The following is an 18788-nucleotide window of genomic DNA, read 5'->3' as shown; positions in this document are numbered from 1 at the left end:
TGGAAGCAAATTTAATAAATTACAATTTAACGCTCCATGCAAAGTACAGTTATGAAAAAGTTAAGGGCACCCCGCTCTCAGTATCCTGGGCATTTCACCTCACCAGGTGCCCGTCCCTAGATCACCCCCCACCCATATGGGGGTAGGGGGGCAGTCTGTAAAGTAGGGACTTGTGTGCTCTGGAGCCGAGTTAAGTGCCTGGCTTACCTTCTGCAACGCTAAGTCGATGATGTTCTTAGTTTGATGTACGACACTTTAGCATAGTCAAATGAGCGAAGTATGCCAATTACAGATCCTGCAGATTAATTTTGCACGCTGATCTGTCAGTGTCAAAAGTGACATTTCTTCAACCATAAACGTCAAAAACTGACAGATCGGTATCGTATCGGTGCGTTATCTTATAAAATATAAAACATTGTTCGAATTGGGCCGATAGTAATATTCCCAACCTGCAAACCCAGTGGAGTAGATAAAGTAAACGAATGCAGCGTGAGGAATGTAAGACTAAGGGGCATCAAGCAAACTGTCACTGTCAAGATTGCATTACAGTCTTATAATAATATCTCCAATTGTTTTCAAATAACATCTTGTCAAAATCGTTATACTCATGCACGAAGCAAATCTAATACCTTTAAACGAGAAATGCTTGTATATATTTATTTATATATTTCGGGGATCTCGGAAACGGCGTTAACGATTTCCATGAAATTTGCTATATTAATATCGGGGGCGAAAAATCGATCTAACTAGGTCTTATCTCTGGGAAAACGCGCATTTTTGTTTTCCGAGCAAAGCTCGGTCTCCCAGATATTATGTAATAATCTAATAATTATGTATGTATGCCAATGTGAAAGCTAAAATCCGTTTTACATGAAGTCCTACTGTTTTATTTCTACTACGACTTGTGTCAAACACTTGAACAGTAGGTAGCGTAGCACCTTATTGAATGAGAGTTTAAAATACTTTATGAATATGGAGCTGGCTTGGAAGCAAAGCAATCACATTTTGCTCATGATAGGATGACGAAGGTAATATTTATCATACAAATGAGTTTTTTATGACACTTAATTTATATTCTACTCGACAAGGCGCGCTAGATTATATATTTTTAGTTGTTTTTTATAGATCAACTCTACAAAGTCACGTGATTTAGTTTTGAGCACGTTCTGTATGGTTAAGGATTTCCAAAATAAAGTGAGCGGCGGTGAGATGAGTGGCCTATTTTTCCACACACATAGAGTTAGACAAAGATAAGTCTGCAACGATTTTGATAGTATACGCAGTGCAAGTGTTATTTATACGTCATAATTTCATTGAAGTTTGACGTTTTAACACTTCGCGCTACATGCCATCACCGCCCTTATTAAAACACGCTAAGGTCTATGTTACCTTGGAACGCGGCCTCGAACAGCACAGGGTCCTGCGTGGGCAACGCGTGCGCCGCCGCCAGCAGCGCCAGCACCAGCGGCCACCGCATCGCGCTACATGCCATCACCGTCCATCTCCGTCGATATCTGTAATAGACATACACTGACTTAATATTATCATTCGTCGTAGAAACGTTTATCCAGTATTTGTTTGAGCTAAAAATATAGTAGGGAAGCCCAAGTGGGGATTTTTTGTAGTTACTCGAGTGTGTCAGATATCAGATACCTAACAGATTAAGTTATGAGTGATATCTTGGTAGAGTCTCGCTTCTTAAATATTACACAAATGTTTGGCGGGAAATTCAAAAAATCTTGGGCTGGTCACACTTTGTGTAGTAGGAAATATAGTTTTGATACTAGAAAATATTTTCGATTTTCTGTGCACACGTAAGGTACCTAAGGATATAAGTTAAATATACGTTGACGTGCACTCCAAGTCAGCTCACATAATTTCTACCACTATGTAAAGTACAGTCAACGATAAACACATATGTTAACACTTTCTCACCATATACCATTGTAACAAGGCGAAAAATGAAATGTAGTGTAAATAAGACCTAGCTCTATAATACCGTAATATTAAGAGCGCTATTACATTTCGGCGTTGAGCGAGTTTAGGTATTTTACGCGCTGCGGCAGGCCGTGCGAGCTCAGTACGCCGATCCCTTCTACCACACTCGCACTACAATGATGGATTAAACATTCTTGATCCTTCGCGAAGCATATTGAAATCAACCATAACAACACTAACTGTACTTAACTTTTAAAGTTCTAAAACTGTTATTTGGTAAGTACGAAAATACTAAATGCAGTGCAAATGTACATAGGGGCTGTTCATAAATTACGTCATCTATTTTTGACGATTTTTGACCCCCCCCCCTCAAATCTACCAAAAATCAAGCTTCGGATGAATCTGTTTCCTCCTACGTCATGTTACCATCATCCGATGTCCAGACCCCTCCCCCCCCACTCCTCCCATTTGAAACGACGTACTTTATGAATAGCCCCATACTCGTACTTATGAAGGTATATTACTCGAAAGAAATTATAGGTACCTACTTGCTTATTTACATGTTTCGTCATTGCATGTGGTACCTATAGGTTGTAAAGTTTGTATCAACGAGGGTTTAAAAACGAACTGGTACTGAGGATCTGATGATGATTAAGGTGGTCACGGATACCAATCAACCATGGAGTAACATGATTAGGCTCGTTTGATTCGTCTCAACAAGATCTTTGACACTGAAGATACACAGGATCTGATGATGGAGCTGGAAGGTGGCCACGGGTACCAGTCTACCATGTAACTGAACCACTTCGTGTTTGGGCTCGTTTGATTTGTCGCAACAAGATCTTTGACACAAGGTAGTACTGAGGGTCTGATGATGGATCCGGAAGGTGGTGACCGGTACCAATCAACCATGCAACTAAACCACTTCGTGTTTGGCTTCGTTCGATTCGTCGCAACAAGATCTTTGACACAAGTTAGTACTCAGGGTCTGATGATGGAGCTGGACTGTGGCCACGGGTACCAGTCTTCCATGTAACTGAACCACTTCGTGTTTGGGCTCGTTTGATTTGTCGCAACAAGATCTTTGACACAAGGTAGTACTGAGGGTCTGATGATGGATCCGGAAGGTGGTCACCGGTACCAATCAACCATGCAACTAAACCACTTCGTGTTTGGCTTCGTTCGATTCGTCGCAACAAGATCCTTGACACAAGGTAGTACTCAGGGTCTGATGATGGAGCGCGAAGGTGGCGACGGGTACCTGTCTATCATCATCAGCTCCATCATCAGACCCTGAGTAGTATCTTGTGTCAAACATCTTATTGCGACGAATCAAACGAGCCCAAACACGAAGTGGTTCAGTTACATGGTAGACTGGTACCCGTGGCCACAGTCCAGCTCCATCATCAGACCCTGAGTACTAACTTATTTGTGTCAAAGATCTTGTTGCGACGAATCGAACGAAGCCAAACACGAAGTGGTTTAGTTGCATGGTTGATTGGTACCGGTGACCACCTTCCGGATCCATCATCAGACCCTCAGTACTACCTTGTGTCAAAGATCTTGTTGCGACAAATCAAACGAGCCCAAACACGAAGTGGTTCAGTTACATGGAAGACTGGTACCCGTGGCCACAGTCCAGCTCCATCATCAGACCCTGAGTACTAACTTGTGTCAAAGATCTTGTTGCGACGAATCGAACGAAGCCAAACACGAAGTGGTTTAGTTGCATGGTTGATTGGTACCGGTCACCACCTTCCGGATCCATCATCAGACCCTCAGTACTACCTTGTGTCAAAGATCTTGTTGCGACAAATCAAACGAGCCCAAACACGAAGTGGTTCAGTTACATGGTAGACTGGTACCCGTGGCCACCTTCCAGCTCCATCATCAGATCCTGAGTACTATCTTTTGTCCAAGGTCTTGTTGAGACGAATCAAACGAGCCTAAACACGAAGTGGTTTAGTTGCATGGTTGATTGGTACCGGTGACCACCTTCCGGCTCCAACATCAGACCCTGAGTACTATCTTGTGTCAAAGATCTTATAGAAACGAATAAAACGAGTCTAAACACGAAGTGGTTTAGTGGCATGGTTGATTGGTACCAGTGACCACCTGCCGGCTCCATTATCAGACCCTGAGTACTATCTTGTGTCAAAGATCTTGTTGAGACGAATCAAACGAGCCTAAACACGAAATGGTTTAGTTGCATGGTTGATTGGTACCGGTGACCACCTTCCGGCTCCATCATCAGACCCTGAGTACTATCTTAAGTCAAAGATCTTGTTGAGACGAATAAAACGAGCCTAAACACGAAGTGGTTTAGTTGCATTGTTGATTGGTACTGGTGACCACCTTCCGGCTCCATCATCAGACCCTGAGTACTATCTTAAGTCAAAGATCTTGTTGAGCCGAATCAAACGAGCTCAAACACGAAGTGGTTTAGTTGCATGGTTGATTGGTACCGGTGACCACCTTCCGGCTCCATCATCAGACCCTGAGTACTATCTTGTGTCAAAGATCTTGTTGAGATGAATAAAACGAGCCTAAACACGAAGTGGTTTAGTTGCATGGTTGATTGGTACCGGTGACCACCTTCCGGCTCCATCATCAGACCCTGAGTACTATCTTGAGTCAAATAAATACATATAGAATGTCAGGTCGTTTCAAATATTTTTAATCCTGTCCGGTAGTTTATTAAACTGTACCATTATAAATTATAATACTATAAAAACAGTGCTAGGATCAAAGTCTCTCGTTGCGGTTTACACGCACACAGTATAGCGTTTTACACGGCGCCCGCCGCACACAATGATAAAAAACCTCGTCGTCGCCGTTGAAAATGTGCGGAGCCGACCGACACACGTCCTGCCTCTACAAGCTCTGCCGCGGCACTGAGCTGGCGCAGCGCGCGTCATCGGTAATATAGAGTAGTTTTCAAAAAATTGCCAAAAAATTATAGTAGAATTTCATAAACACTAATGTATACCAACAGTATAAGCAAACGTTGCAGATTGCTTGAGTATGAAAATGACTTCGATATTAAGTAGATTTTCGTAGGAATTGACACTTGTTTCGGAGAGAAAATCGAGTTCGTTTTACTTTGATTTTCTCTTTCTCAAAGGTATGTAGGAAAAATATAGTTTGATATGCCTAAAGTACAGGGTATTAGTAATACAAAATAGCCAGGTTTAGCAGAGTAAAATTCTCAACATTTCCAAATAAGAGCTCGCCATTCAGTGCTTCACGGGGTTTTTCGGAAACGACCATCAGAAAAAAAATCATTACTAATTTAATAAGTCCTTTTTCTAATATTCACAACGATATTTATAAAGATAAGAAGACGCGTTTACTGGAACAAGTACTCATTGTTTCTAATAATGAGCGCAAAGTCCTGAATTTCGTCGACTAGTATCATCAATTTTGCATTATTTCGACTTTTCTTGTAAGAGCGCTCTTAATCCATCACCAAAAAAATACATAAGTACTATGCCAAATATGCTAAATGCTAAGTATCAAAATATTTATAGAGCACCAACCTCCTAATTTGTTTACATTTGTTTAGGAGTTGTAAACATTGCAGTTTTTCGTTATACAACGCTACACGTCGACTTCGCACATTGTCGTAATTATTTACGAGCTTAAATAAAAGTTTGCGAACCACACTCAGTATAGACATTATTAATATAATTTAAAATAAACCCCTTATAAACCGCAAACAATTTGAATTAATGACATAAATTGACAACTGACTTTTAGCTTTTTTTTTTAAATCATAGACAATTGGTGATACAACAACGAAATATTTGTCAACAATTTTTGGCTAGCCAGATTCTAGCCGTGGAGATGTTGGTGGGTTGGTTTCAGTCATATTGGTCCAAGTTAATAATTCTATAATTGCACATTATTGTAACCGTCAGATTAAGAAAATGCGTAGAAATAATTGTCAGATTAATTGATGGGACAATTAAAGCATCACAGCTTGGACCAAACTAACCAAATCCACAATTTATTTAACGATTTTTTAACTACCCCCAACCCCCGTCAATTAACTCTTAAGTTATCAAAATAACTCTTAAGTTATCAAAATCTAACGAAAAAAAAATTCAAAAACCATTTAAAACAATGGCCCATAAGGTTGGTTTTGTTTGTAGCGCTTCTTAATGAAGAAGGTTGACCGCGAGTTTTTGCTTTACTGTGTACTACCAAGTACTACTTTAACCTTAGAGGATATAACCAACGGAGACGCCATGTCTAAAATTTCCGGTACAAAATAGTCTGCCGTTTTTTGCGGGGGAGGGGCACATCAAATGTATAGGTACGTCATGTCAGATAAACGTCAGTCCATACATATGTTTGACATGTGGTTGACCATTGGCCGCCTATTTTCGACAGAGGGGAACGCCTGTTAATGGTGGCTCCATTGTTAATTACTCCGAAACTTTAACAGAAGAGAAAGAAATCGAATGATTAGATTACGCAATACCCAAGAACGACATTTTTCAGAAATGGTTTGGAATATTCCTATGTGATTCAATTGATCAAAAGTTCAACGATCTCATAAAAAAGGAAGAACAAAGCACTTGAATGCAGACATTCGAAAATATACAATAACTGTCAATAAGTAAAATAATCCTACTTTTATATTGAAATTGACGTTGACTTGTAATCCCCAGAGTGAGTCCAGTAGGGCTACCGCCAATACCGAAAATCGTCAATTGCGGGCATTTTTCTCTGTCACTCTAATTACGCCTTCATTGGAGTAAAAGAGTAAGATCCCCGCAATTTGCGAATTTCGGTTTTCGCGGTAGCCCCTCAGACTCCATTATGAAACTCCTTTCTTTGTCACATTTTCGTAACGAGATGGAAAATTTTAATGATAAAAGTCAGTGAGTTAGCTATAAAGGGTATATTCTAGTTTCAGGCGCTAATGAGTGGTCCGGATATCCTGTTAGCGGAGTAGGATCGCTTGTCGCTTTGACACTAATGAACTAGATAACTATAAAAGACAGTGTTATTTCCTTGTGACTCTATTTTCTGAAAATTCTAAATTTTCGGCCCGAGCACCGCGTTTACGACTACATTATAATAAGTACTGACATATTTTTACGGATTTAAAAGCTCAAAAGGCTGTGCTCCAAGTAGAAAAAGGCGGCAAATTAAATAAGTGTAGGCGCGAAGAGTTGACTTCCCGTAGAAAATTTGAATTTCGCGCCTTTTCCTACTGACAAGTTTGGGTGTGTTTCGGTATAGGTACCTACCTTAAAACATCTCAAGCGCCTACTCATTTTCTTAAGCAAAGCCACAGAAATATTAGTTACTTAATATGCCCACTTCGTAAATCAATCTTTACTCGTGAAAATTTATACCTGTGGTTTCCTTCAAAAGAATCTCTTAAGAAGTAGTAAAATATTTATTTTATGTAGGTACCGAAACGAATAGATCCCGCCCTTTTGCTTTTATGTTAGTGGCAAGGTTTATTTACTTAACCTTTTCGAGTTTTACCAATACCGGGTCACAACGAACGCTATAACACGCAGGCGAGGGCCGTCCGACCCTTTACTTAAATCGTCTAGCTCGACTACACTTATTTTTTTTTTCGTATGTACCGACGGTTCGACCGTACGTGACGGCTTGCGTTTGATGTGACAACGGGGCCTAATAGCCTTTACGAAAAGATTTCACTGCTAGATTTTCCCAAGAAAAAATATTAGGGTGCAGTTTTACCGATTGTTTCCGGAAAGTTTGGCAAGCGCTGACTTGGGTACTTTCAGATTCGAACTTGCAATGACGTTATGTTATGGAATGGAACGTTATCAACTTTTAAATGCTCATTGGTTGAGATAAATTAAACGCGAAAATACGACTCCCACAAGTCATAAATGTCAGTGTCACTCGATCAATCGGATCAATATTGAAATGGATAATTGGATATTTCATATTTTGTTACCGTTCTTCAGTTAATCAATATTTTGCTGCGAAAATGAGTTAATTTGTATTCGGTTACTAAAATCTTGAATTTTTATTTGCTTTCCATTCATATAAACTAATATTCAATGTACAATCTTGAGTAAATTTTACAAAATGAGAATGTATGTCGGGATTCAGATTTTCGTGTTCATTTCCGCTCTGTGCTTAGATTTCGTGTTGTTACTGAATAACGGCTTGGCCCGGACACCTCCCATGGGCTGGATGTCGTGGGGGTACTACCAGTGCGCCGACGACTGTGACAAAACCCCCGATAAATGTCTCAAGTGAGTTCCACCGGTATTTATTGTTTACAAACAATGTATACGTGGTATGGTGCTGCTGAGTATTTAAAGAATGTATTTTAATGTAATGTTGGTATTTTGTTTTTAAATAATATTTTGTCTCTCATACCGGTCTGATAGAGCAGAATAAATTAACTTAACCATTCATAAACTTGATAATCAAAGCCTAAAAAATGTATAATGCCTATTATCTGATAAGAGCAATATAAAAAATGCATGGCTGCATGGCAGTAGTTTTTGTACAGTATTTTATAATTATTTGTGCTATTTTCAACCAAAAGGATACTTATTGTTGTTTGTCAATAAGGCGCTATTTCCATATAACTAAATTTTAAATTAACCTTATTGACAATCAACAATGTAGTACCTTTTAGTTGAAAACGTCACATTTTATTACAGTCTTTGGAATAGCGGTTTTTTTGCATTTTATCTTTTTCATGTAATTATTTGCATGCATATTTTTATTACATTTTGTTTCTGAACTTAGATAATATGGAATATCATTATGAACTTGTATTTTTAACACATACATGACCTAAAAGCCTCGTAATTTCCACCTATCTTATATCCTTTTGTATGTATGTGGCAGTTTAAATACATGGATCAAAAACCTCAGTTTTAAATCAGAAAATAAGGTCCTCAAAAAAATGCAATAAATGACAGAAAAAATTGTTCAGAATCCTTATCAACTACAGACAGAATGTTAAATATCACACAAAAGTATAAAGTAGGTAAAAAAATTACATTAATTTGCAGTGAACAACTCATCATGTCTGTAGCGGATGCATTATTCAATGACGGCTACCTGGAGGCCGGGTATGAGTATGTTGTGATTGATGACTGCTGGTCGGAGAGGCTGCGGGACAGGAATGACCGTTTGGTGCCGGATCGAAAAAGATTCCCGAGGGGTATGAAGTTCTTAGCGGACTATGTGAGTATTTTATATATGTAGTACTGTACTTTTGAAGTGAAACGGAATACACAATTTGTCTCTATTGAGTTGGAAGTTACCCCACAACAGTATTTTCTTTAGCTGGCGTGTGTTGCATCTAATAACTTTCTGTCTCTTAATAGTGCAACTTATTTCTACACTCTGTTTTGGGTTATGAAGTTGATTGAAAATGCATGATAAATACAAACTATTCCGAAAAAGCATGATGAGTAAATACTTTAACCTTAGAGAATATAACCAAACGGAGTGGTCATTAACAGGCGTTCCCCTCTGTCGAGAATAGGCGGCCAATGGTCAACCACATGTCAACCACATGTATGAACTGATGGTTATCTGACATGGCTACGTTTACGTTACGTATACATTTGATGTGCCCCTCCCCCGCAAAAATCGGCAGACTATTTTGTACCGAAAATTATAGACATGGCGTCTCCGTTGCTTATATCCTCTAAGACTTTAACTAAGAATTGACCTTTCATAGAATGTAATATTAAGCATGTAATTCTTGGAGAATATAACCAAAAGGAGTCGCTTTGTCTGTAATTTTGTGTACAAAACGGTCTGCTGTTTTTTGCGGGGGAGGGGCACGTCAAATGTATGCGTAACGTAAAAATAACCATGTCAGATAAACGTCAGTCCATACAATGTGAATGATCATTGGCAGCCTATTTTCGACAGACGGGAACACCTGTTAATGCCTACTCTGTTTGGTTATATCCTCTCAGATGTAATTAGTGGAATGATTTTTTATTCCATTGAGTATGACAAGGGGTTAATATGGGTTCCTTATATTTTATAATTAAATACAGTTTAATAAATGTCATAATCATTAAGTTTTTATTTACGAATAGGTATATTTCTGTTGTATTTGTTTTTGAAACAGTTTTTATTTGAGACTATTATCTGGTATTTCTTCACCACCAGGTCCACAAGCTGGGTCTGAAATTCGGCATGTACACAAACGTGGGCAAGGACACATGCATGCACTACCCGGGCTCACGGGATCACTTCGAGAGTGACGCTCAGCAATTTGCAGAGTGGGACGTGGACTACCTCAAAGTTGATGGCTGCTTTGTGGAAAACGAGTATCTTGATACTGGTAATGTACCTAATTACACAAATAATGTTTCATATTTCATCATCATCATTGGCCTTTGCGTCTATTGCAGACTTCGAGCAACACGGAAGGGAGGCGGTATTCGCACTATTTCCCCTCTGCCGAGGTACAAGATTAGTGCGTCAATCTAATCTAGCGCGGGTAATAAAACTAGTTGCACTTGGATTTTTCACTAGACCGAGTCCAGACGCGCGCGTGAACACTGATGCACAAAAATGCCTGTTTGGTCGGTTTTTTGTTATAAAAAGAGGTCGGGGACATCAAATTTACAAAAAGAAAGTGTTACATTTCACATGTAATATTTTTTTTTACATATCATACGTTTAATTACATTCAAACACAATTATTATATTTTAGTCTCATGTAATTGTTGGATTTATCGATTTTGCTCGCTCAGTATAAATTGCGGATCGGTCGAGCGACAAATCCGACTTTTCATCTCTCAGAATACAATAACATACTTCAACGAAAATGTGTTAGTGTGCGTGTTGTGACACTTGTCACTCGTCCGTACACAAAAAGGGATCGAGGTTTGCAAGATTTGTCTTTGACGTGTGTCATTTTCTATGTATTTGTGTCGTCATTACAGATTGGATTTTGTATGTAAGTGTGTGAGAAGTGCGATTCTGTGCACCTTTCCCCCCGCGAAAAATGGCAGAAAGATTTGTACGGTGAGGTATCGCTTGGGCCCCTCCCTTCCGAAGTGTCGGAAGCCGGTGTTGCTCGAAGATTGCAGACAATTTATGGAATAGACGCAAAGGCTAATGATGAATGAATTACGTTTCATATTTCGTTCTATATAAAGTACTTATACTTATTGCAAGCTGCACTGTCACAGAGTGGTGGGTCCGTGTGCACTGTTACTCGTACATCGCTCCATACTCAATGAGTTATAGTATTATATTTGGGGGGATAGTAAACCTGACGATGGAGTTAACGAACGCCAATTGAAAAGAAAAATAAATATATCGGAATGACAGATATGAAAGAAAAGCTACATGGTCATTTATTTATTTTTGTAGTTAACAATTTGTCACATTGATACTCGCCCCTAGTGGCAAATGACCGCGTCTTATTATGATGTTTTTGTTTGTTTAAGACCTAATTTTAACACACATATTCTTTTTAAGTTGTAGTATATTGTGTATTGTTTACAGCATACATAAAGCTTGGTCACCATTTGAATAAGACTGGCAGACCCATGGTATTCTCCTGCAGTTGGCCTTATTATAAGGAGTATATTCATAAGACTGAGGTGAGTAGGAACGTAACATAGGTACTCGTATTATTATTATGTACTAAAGTCTCCGCTAATATTAAAACAGGTGTTTGATTTCATGGCATATGTACCCGATTCTGGCCTGCATGAGTTGCGTTCTCGCGGGCGACTCCATAGAATGGAAGCGTATTTTTTTGTGTCACTCAATTTCGGCTCACTTTACATTTTTCGCAGCTTAGGGAGAACATGTCATACGTTAAGCCGGGTCCAGACGGGTGTAACGTGTAATGTAAGATTTCGTGTAATATAGCGTCAACGTGTGGACGCGCACTACAGTTCGTTTTTTTTAGCATTAGAAAGAACTTGAAAGAAGGTAAGCGATCTTGACATGTCTTTTAATTGAAAAACGCTTTTTTTTAATCAGTAACTATTACTTATGAAAGCAGAAGAATATAAATAGAATAAGAATAATAAAAATGATCGTATTAGATTCATAATTGTTACATATTTGCCCTAACTTATTTTAAAAAGTGTTTTTCAATTAAAAGACACATTAAGATTGTTTACCTTATTTCTAATGCTAAAAAAAAAACGAACTATAAGAACCGACAGGCGATGGATCCGGCACGACCGTCACATGTAATTCGCAGAATTCGTGTTACATTACACGATGGATTACATTACACGTTACAGCCATCTAAACCCAGCTTTGGGGCTGGACAACATAATCGTCACCTTCCTTATTTTATGGCTTAGTACTTCAAGAATAAATGAACAAATCCCGTGTTTCCAGTTCAGCTACGCGCCAATCGCGAAACACTGTAACATGTGGCGTAACTTCCACGACATCTTCATCAACTTCGGTAATGTCGTGTGGATCATAGAGAACTACGAGAAGAACAACAAGCTGTACAGGCAGTTCCACAAGCCGGGCCAGTGGAACGATCCTGACATGGTCAGCATGCATACTTTATTTAACATTATTATCATCGTGACCTTAATAAAACTGCTCTGAACTAAACTTAAGATACCTGTACTGTAATAGAACGTGGACCCGGGTATGTCCTTAAACTACGTCCAAGACCACCGGTGGACGGGCAGCAGCGTCCCTCAAATTCGGTGTACTCGACTGCTATCGCCAACCCGCCTGCCAAGCGTGGCGATTGTGGCATTCACCCCCCCAAAGGGGGAGGCCTATGTTCAGCAGTGGACGTCTTATGGCTGAGATGATGATGATGATGATGCATAGAACGTGGCGCTTGCAACAGTGCTGAAATATCGAAAACTCACGCCAAACGCTAAGTTACGTTACATGGTAAGGCTGGATTGGCAGAAATGTCGCGTTACATCTGTTGCCAACGAAGTCAAGTAATGTGGCGCAACTTTGCCGGATTGTGCGTTTAGCTCGACACATCTAGTGACATATCGTGAACGTGTCGCCACTGTCGTCAGTGATGTTATATGACGCGATAGAGGACTTCGCTTGTCTGGCAACATCCAACCAGTGCCGGTAGATGTGTTGTTCAACTTGGCCTGACGTCGTTGCCGGCAGAATTAATCCGTACGATATCTCCAGATATCAAGCCAACCGATATCAAGCAAACACTAGACCCGGAACATTTACCTTCTAGCGAAACCCTGGCTTCTTCTTCCTTGTCGTATCCTCATGGCTGAGGGACGTGACGACTGTGGACACTCTTCACTAGTGCTCTCCAAGCCGCTCTGTCTTGGGCCCAGTGCATACTAGCCTGCAGTGTGGCGTTTGTCTCTGACGTTATTCTGTCCGCGTGGCCATACGTCAACCCCTACGCTACGCTTCCCCCTGTACCTACTCCAGTAATTTTTTTTTTCAGATAATTCTAGGAAACAATGGCCTAACCGAGAGCCAAAGCCGCATCCAAATGGGCTTGTGGTCGATGTGGTCCGCGCCGCTCCTGCTCAGCTGCGACATGAGGAACATCAAGCCCTTCGAGAAACAACTGCTTCAGAACATGGACCTGCTGGCCATAGCCCAGGACCCTCGGGGGAAGATGGCTGCAGCCTTTAAGGTAATTATTACGCTATCGTACCTATATCATACCTATGTATGAGCAACATCATCCGCCCTTCAAGGGATAAATTTTCAAAAACACTGAAATAACTTTTCTCGTACTTTATAAAAATGTCTTATTGCGAAGTTTCGAGTTCCTAACTTAAAATAAAACTTGTTCCCCATACAAACTTTCATCCCCATTTTAGCCACCTTAGAAGGTTGAGTTTTTCAAAATCGCTTCTTATCTCTTGTAGGTAAACTTTATACTTAAATGCAACCTAGTGTGCAAATTTCAACTCTCTAGCTTTTATAGTTTCGGCTCTGCGTTGATCAATCAGCCAGGAGTCAGGACACACACATCACTACACCTTATAAAACAAAGTCCCCGCCGCGTCTGTCTGTTTGTGTGTTTGTATGCTCGCGATAAACTCAAAAACTACTGAACAGATTTTCATGCCGCTTTCACCTATCGATAGAGTGATTCTTGAGGACGGTTTGTGTATAATTTGTTAACCCGTGCGAAGCCGGGGCGGGTCGCTAGTTTATATATATATAGATGAGTAGGTAAGTTCATTCATTTAGGTCGACAGTATGTGCATTAAGGTTTTAACCCACTACACACTCTACACAGTGCTATTATAATTTTGCCGGGGGTTTCTAAATCACGGTTTTAGAGTTATTTCTATAGATTTCAGTAAATGTGATTGCACGACCCTAATAATAAGAAAATATCCCTTTTCTTTGCGGATAAGATCGTGGGCAGGAGCAAGTTATAAAAATAGAGTTCCATGAATAGAAATGTATTTTTGCTTAAGCTTTGTCGGAATAGGAATAATTTCTTAATGGGATTGGCCGGTCTTTACGGTTTCTACCTGTCTACCCTACGAATAGTGTCAAATTATTGTTTTATTTTATTTAATGGCCTAGCCCTTTAAACCAAATCTCATAGAACAAAACTAGACACAGGTAAAACCTATGCTGCCGGCGTATTATGGATGGCTTTATCCACGTGATAAAATAACTGTCACTTTTTAACACCGTGGGATAGAAAGTGACGGACACCGTTTTATCAGGCTGTCACTTAGCCAAAAAAGACCGTCATATCCGTACTGGTGACGCCATCTATAAAGACGTTTGACAGTTGCCAGCCCCATTTCTCTGGATAATTTCAGATTCGAGAGAAAGTTACATTGTGGGTGAAGCGCCACCTACCGATGAAAGGGGACATCTATTCTTCCTATTCTTTCGCACTTGTCAATTTGAGGGGAGACAATCAATATGTCTCTTTCAAGCCTGCGGACTATGGGTTGGAAGCGACTGATGTGTATACAATTATGGTGAGATTATTATATTTTATTTTATAAGTCAAAATGTAACAACTTCTTAACTAATACATGTTTTACTTTAAAGAAATGTATCTAAGTATAGTAAAATAATTTAAATAGATTTTGTATGATCTAAAACAACGTCGCGTGAATCTTAAAGGTTACAATACCGTAAAAATTTAATTTTCTTAAAAGCCCATACAAAAAAGTTTTTTTTTCATAAGTCTCATGTAATCAACTTTTTTTGCTACAGACATATGACACCGAACTTGTTTCAGGATGTATTCACGGGCGTTTTCTTAAGAAATGTGACGAGACAGGAGGTCCTAAACATTTCGGTTCCGTCTGAAGGTATGTTCTTGTTTTTCAACCTTATCGCAAAAACACAAGGTCTACGTATGAGCAATGGGTTATTCCTACTAGTTACCACTAAGTTGTTACCAGTGGTAACTACTGGGAATTTTTTCCCACCTTTAACCACTAGTAAAAGGTGGGACTTCTTTTTCGCAGTAGTTACCACCAAAATATTGTTAGAGTTCAATGGTTGGTGGTAACTAGTGGTAATAACCCATTCGAGGCTTTTGTTGGTTAGTATACGTATTTATGGACCCGGAGGTAAGAGGAAGAGGTGTGGTTACTGGCGTGCCATTCATTCAAACTTTACCGCATTCACTGTTAACCCGCCAGGCGGGCGCTCAGGCCGTAGTCGCTTTTCGCTACATACGCTTTTTCCCTGTAATGTAAAAACGGAACCCTATACTAAGACTCCGCTGTCCGTCTGTCTGTCAGGCTGACCAGACCAGGCTGTATCTCATGAACCGTGATAGCTAGATAGTTGAAATTTTCACAGATGATGTAGGTATTTCTGTTGCCGCTATAACAACAAATAGTAAAAAGCACGGAACCCTCGGTGGGCGAGTCCGACTCGCACTTGTCCGGTTTTTGTTATAAGGTCAACCGGGATAAATGCATCACTTGAGGTAAATGAGTCTTTTAAAGATTTCTTCTAAACAGAACATTATAGAACTATTGCAAGCCACTCTGTTCGAAGTGTGGTCCCTGAACTTTGAATGCAGACGGCTATAATTATGTTGCATTTCGAAGATATCTTCAAAAGACGCATTTACCACAAGAGACGCATTTATCCCGGTTGACCTTACATTGTTTTAAAATACGAATTTACTATATTTAGGTACATTTTATCGATTGTATTGTACAACAATATTTATTTTTGTTTCAGATATTATTCTTTACACGTTCTATCCCTTGTGAAGGTGAGCCGTAGTAAACCAAGCTAAAGGCTTGGTGGTAGTGACACTAGTGACAGCTAACACTATACGCGCGCGTCGCGCCGAATGATGGTCCCTATGACAGTTCCTTCAAGTTTCTATAACTGATTTGCAAGACCGAAGTAATCCCATAAGCTTCGAGCAACACGGAAGGGAGGCGGCATTCGCACTATTTCCCCTCTGCCTAGGTACAAGATCAACTGATCTAGCGCGGGTAATAAAACTAGTTGCACTCGGATTTTTCACTAGACCGAGTCCGCGCGCGTGAACACAGCAGCAGAAAAAATGCCTAATTGCTCGGTTTGTTGTCGTAAAAAGAGGTCGGGGACATCAAATTTACAAGAAGAAGGTGTTACATTTCACATGTAATATTTTTTTTACATATCATACGTTTAATTACATTTAAACACAATTATTATATTTGAGTCTCAAGTAATTGTTGGATTTATTGATTTTGCTCGCCCAGTACAAATTGCGGATCGGTCGAGCGACAAATCCGACTTCTCATCTGTCAGAATACAATAAAATTCTTAGACGAAAATTTGTTAGTGTGCGTGTTGTGACACTTGTGACTCGTTCGTACACAAAAAGAGATCGAGGTTTGCAAGGTTTGTCTTTGACGTGTGTCATTTTCTATGTATTTGTGTCGTCATTACAGATTGGATTTTGTATGTAAGTGTGTGAGAAGTGCGACTGTGTGTACCTTTCCCCCCGCAAAAAATGACAGAAAGATTTGTACGGTAAGATATCGCTTGGGCCCCTCCCTTCCGATGTGTCGGAAGCCGGTGTTGCTCGAAGCCCATAAGTGTTCCGTGAACAAAGTTTTGCACGGAACACTAAAAATATTTGAAGAAATATGTTTTTACCGTATTTTTGTTACTTAAACGTTATATTTCTAAATAAATTAATATACTTCCAAATAATGTCTACAACATTTTATGTGACGGTTAGTCCATATAAAATAGTACTCTCATAGGGACCATCATACGATGCGAAAGGTATGGTGTCCAAGCTGTCTTCAGTTAATTTCTGAAATATGGGCCTCTAGCTCGGTCACATTTTTCTAGTAGACTGAAATACACTTCGTAATTGTAAAATTTTCACATTATTATTTATTATTAGGTACGTAAACATGTTTATCGCTTAACTTTATCGGGTTGCATACCCATATAATGTCCGTCCAAAATTAAATTATATATTGTAACTCTATTTTAGGTTAAGTTTGTTTTTCATTTGAGAAGTCACAAAAACCTTTACTTTTGCAAAGGTATAATTAGTTTTATTTTTATTTAACATACCTGCTCGTGCAATTTATTTGGTTTGTTAAAATGTTATAAAATATGTTATTTATTTATTACAACGTGCGTTAAACGCAGGTATGTACTAAAAAATGTGCTCAATTTTATTTGTGATATTAAAAGAAAGAATATAATATACTTCTTATTGTTTACTTATTTTTAGTTTAGTCAAAATCCGCCTAGAAAACAATATGTCTAGTTTAAAAACATTCAATCAATTTTCAATTTGATTATGATGGCACTCAATTCAATTGCAAATCTATACAATAAGTTGTCTTTTAAGCAAATCTTTCTGTTAAACTGTATTACAGGACGTCGAAAATCGCCTGAATCGCCTCCGGGAAAAGGATGGTACGGCTGTGCGTCTTTGTTTTGCTCGACTTGGCGGGGGCACTGCCGTGCCCCCAGATCTATTTCTTAAAAAGACAAACTGACAAACGATTTTCAACAACCTATTAAATTCGGCAGACGTTTATGAATAACACCATTAGTTCTTAAAGTTTCCCCTCTGGTTTGGAAGGTCAGATGACAGTCGCTTTCGTAAAAACTAGTGCCTACGTCAATTCTTGGGATTAGTTGTCAAGCGGGCCCCAGGCTCCCATGAGCCGTGGCCAAATGCCGGGATAACGGAAGAAGAAGGGTTTTTAAAGTGCCCATACAGTCTTCTGTATTTAAAAATCCTCTTGCAAGTTCCGTAATAGTAAAATGTCGCCCAGGAGAACCGTAACAGCGTAAGACACGGTTCCATTTTCTCCAGACACCAGTTAATTACGACTCACTAATTGTGCCATTCTTTGCCGCGACAAGACTGTTCATTCCAACGCATGTTCAGAATATCGCTTTAAGGACCAGTGTAAGTTTGAGCTTCAGTTATGTTTAGCTGTTGAAGTTCTCGGGGTCTTGCTTATATTGGATTGGATCGTGGAGTTGAATATGGCCAGCACTTTTCATTAGGAATAATGCACAGCTCATTTTTTAAGGTAAAAGGCGTATAGCGTTCTAGTAATGGTGTAGTTAGGTTTTTTGTAAATTAGAACTAGCTTGATTTCAGCCCATTATGCGAAAACGCGGAATTGCCGTGTTATAAGCACTACGTTGTATAAATCCTAGGGGTTTTTATACAATTTCAGCCAAAACAAACACTATTCAGTGGTAGAATGTCCGAATTTAGTATACAAATTTAGTACCTAGTAGGTACCTAATAGTAAAACGCTTCATTGCACAATACAAGTACCTACCTACATAAACCGAAACTATTAAAATAATACAATAAATATTAACAGATCTCTTCCGTCTAACCAAACAGAGCAGCATATTTATAAAAAGTATGGATCATGAGCTCTAAA

At 39.3% G+C, this 18788-nt stretch overlaps 2 protein-coding genes and 1 long non-coding RNA gene across 4 annotated transcripts in view; 1 reads left to right on the top strand and 2 right to left on the bottom strand.

Annotated features, from left to right (window-relative positions):
- The window catches only part of LOC134802301 (pikachurin-like), a 161321-nt gene that overhangs the window by 81589 nt on the left and 60944 nt on the right, over positions 1 to 18788 (bottom strand). For both annotated transcript variants that reach the window (XM_063774887.1, XM_063774896.1), the window contains one exon: positions 1390 to 1514. In XM_063774887.1, the coding sequence (XP_063630957.1) occupies positions 1390 to 1492 (103 nt within the window). In that variant the 5' untranslated portion in view covers positions 1493 to 1514. The remainder of the gene's footprint in view (positions 1 to 1389; positions 1515 to 18788) is intronic.
- LOC134802929 (uncharacterized) overlaps positions 1 to 18788 on the bottom strand; it is a 205425-nt gene that overhangs the window by 145194 nt on the left and 41443 nt on the right. The gene's annotated exons all lie outside the window — the stretch shown is intronic.
- Positions 7850 to 17536, top strand: LOC134802142 (alpha-N-acetylgalactosaminidase-like). Its single transcript, XM_063774739.1, has 9 exons — positions 7850 to 8192; positions 8967 to 9141; positions 10087 to 10261; positions 11437 to 11534; positions 12292 to 12453; positions 13352 to 13546; positions 14703 to 14867; positions 15134 to 15206; positions 16096 to 17536. The coding sequence occupies exons 1-9, from the start codon at positions 8023 to 8025 to the stop codon at positions 16125 to 16127; spliced, it is 1245 nt and encodes a 414-aa protein (XP_063630809.1). The 5' UTR covers positions 7850 to 8022; the 3' UTR covers positions 16128 to 17536.

This window comes from Cydia splendana, chromosome 2 (genome assembly GCF_910591565.1).
Source record: "Cydia splendana chromosome 2, ilCydSple1.2, whole genome shotgun sequence".
Lineage (NCBI taxonomy): Eukaryota > Metazoa > Arthropoda > Insecta > Lepidoptera > Tortricidae > Cydia > Cydia splendana.
The sequence above is the reverse complement of the archived record's forward strand: the minus strand, read 5'-3'. Positions and strand labels throughout refer to the sequence as shown.

Coding starts and splice junctions, on each gene's coding strand:
- LOC134802142 (XM_063774739.1), top strand. CDS start 8,023: ATGAGAATGTATGTCGGGATTCAGATTTTCGTGTTCATTTCCGCTCTG. Junction 8,193..8,966: donor ACCCCCGATAAATGTCTCAA/GTGAGTTCCACC, acceptor ATTAATTTGCAG/TGAACAACTCATCATGTCTG. Junction 10,262..11,436: donor AAACGAGTATCTTGATACTG/GTAATGTACCTA, acceptor TATTGTTTACAG/CATACATAAAGCTTGGTCAC.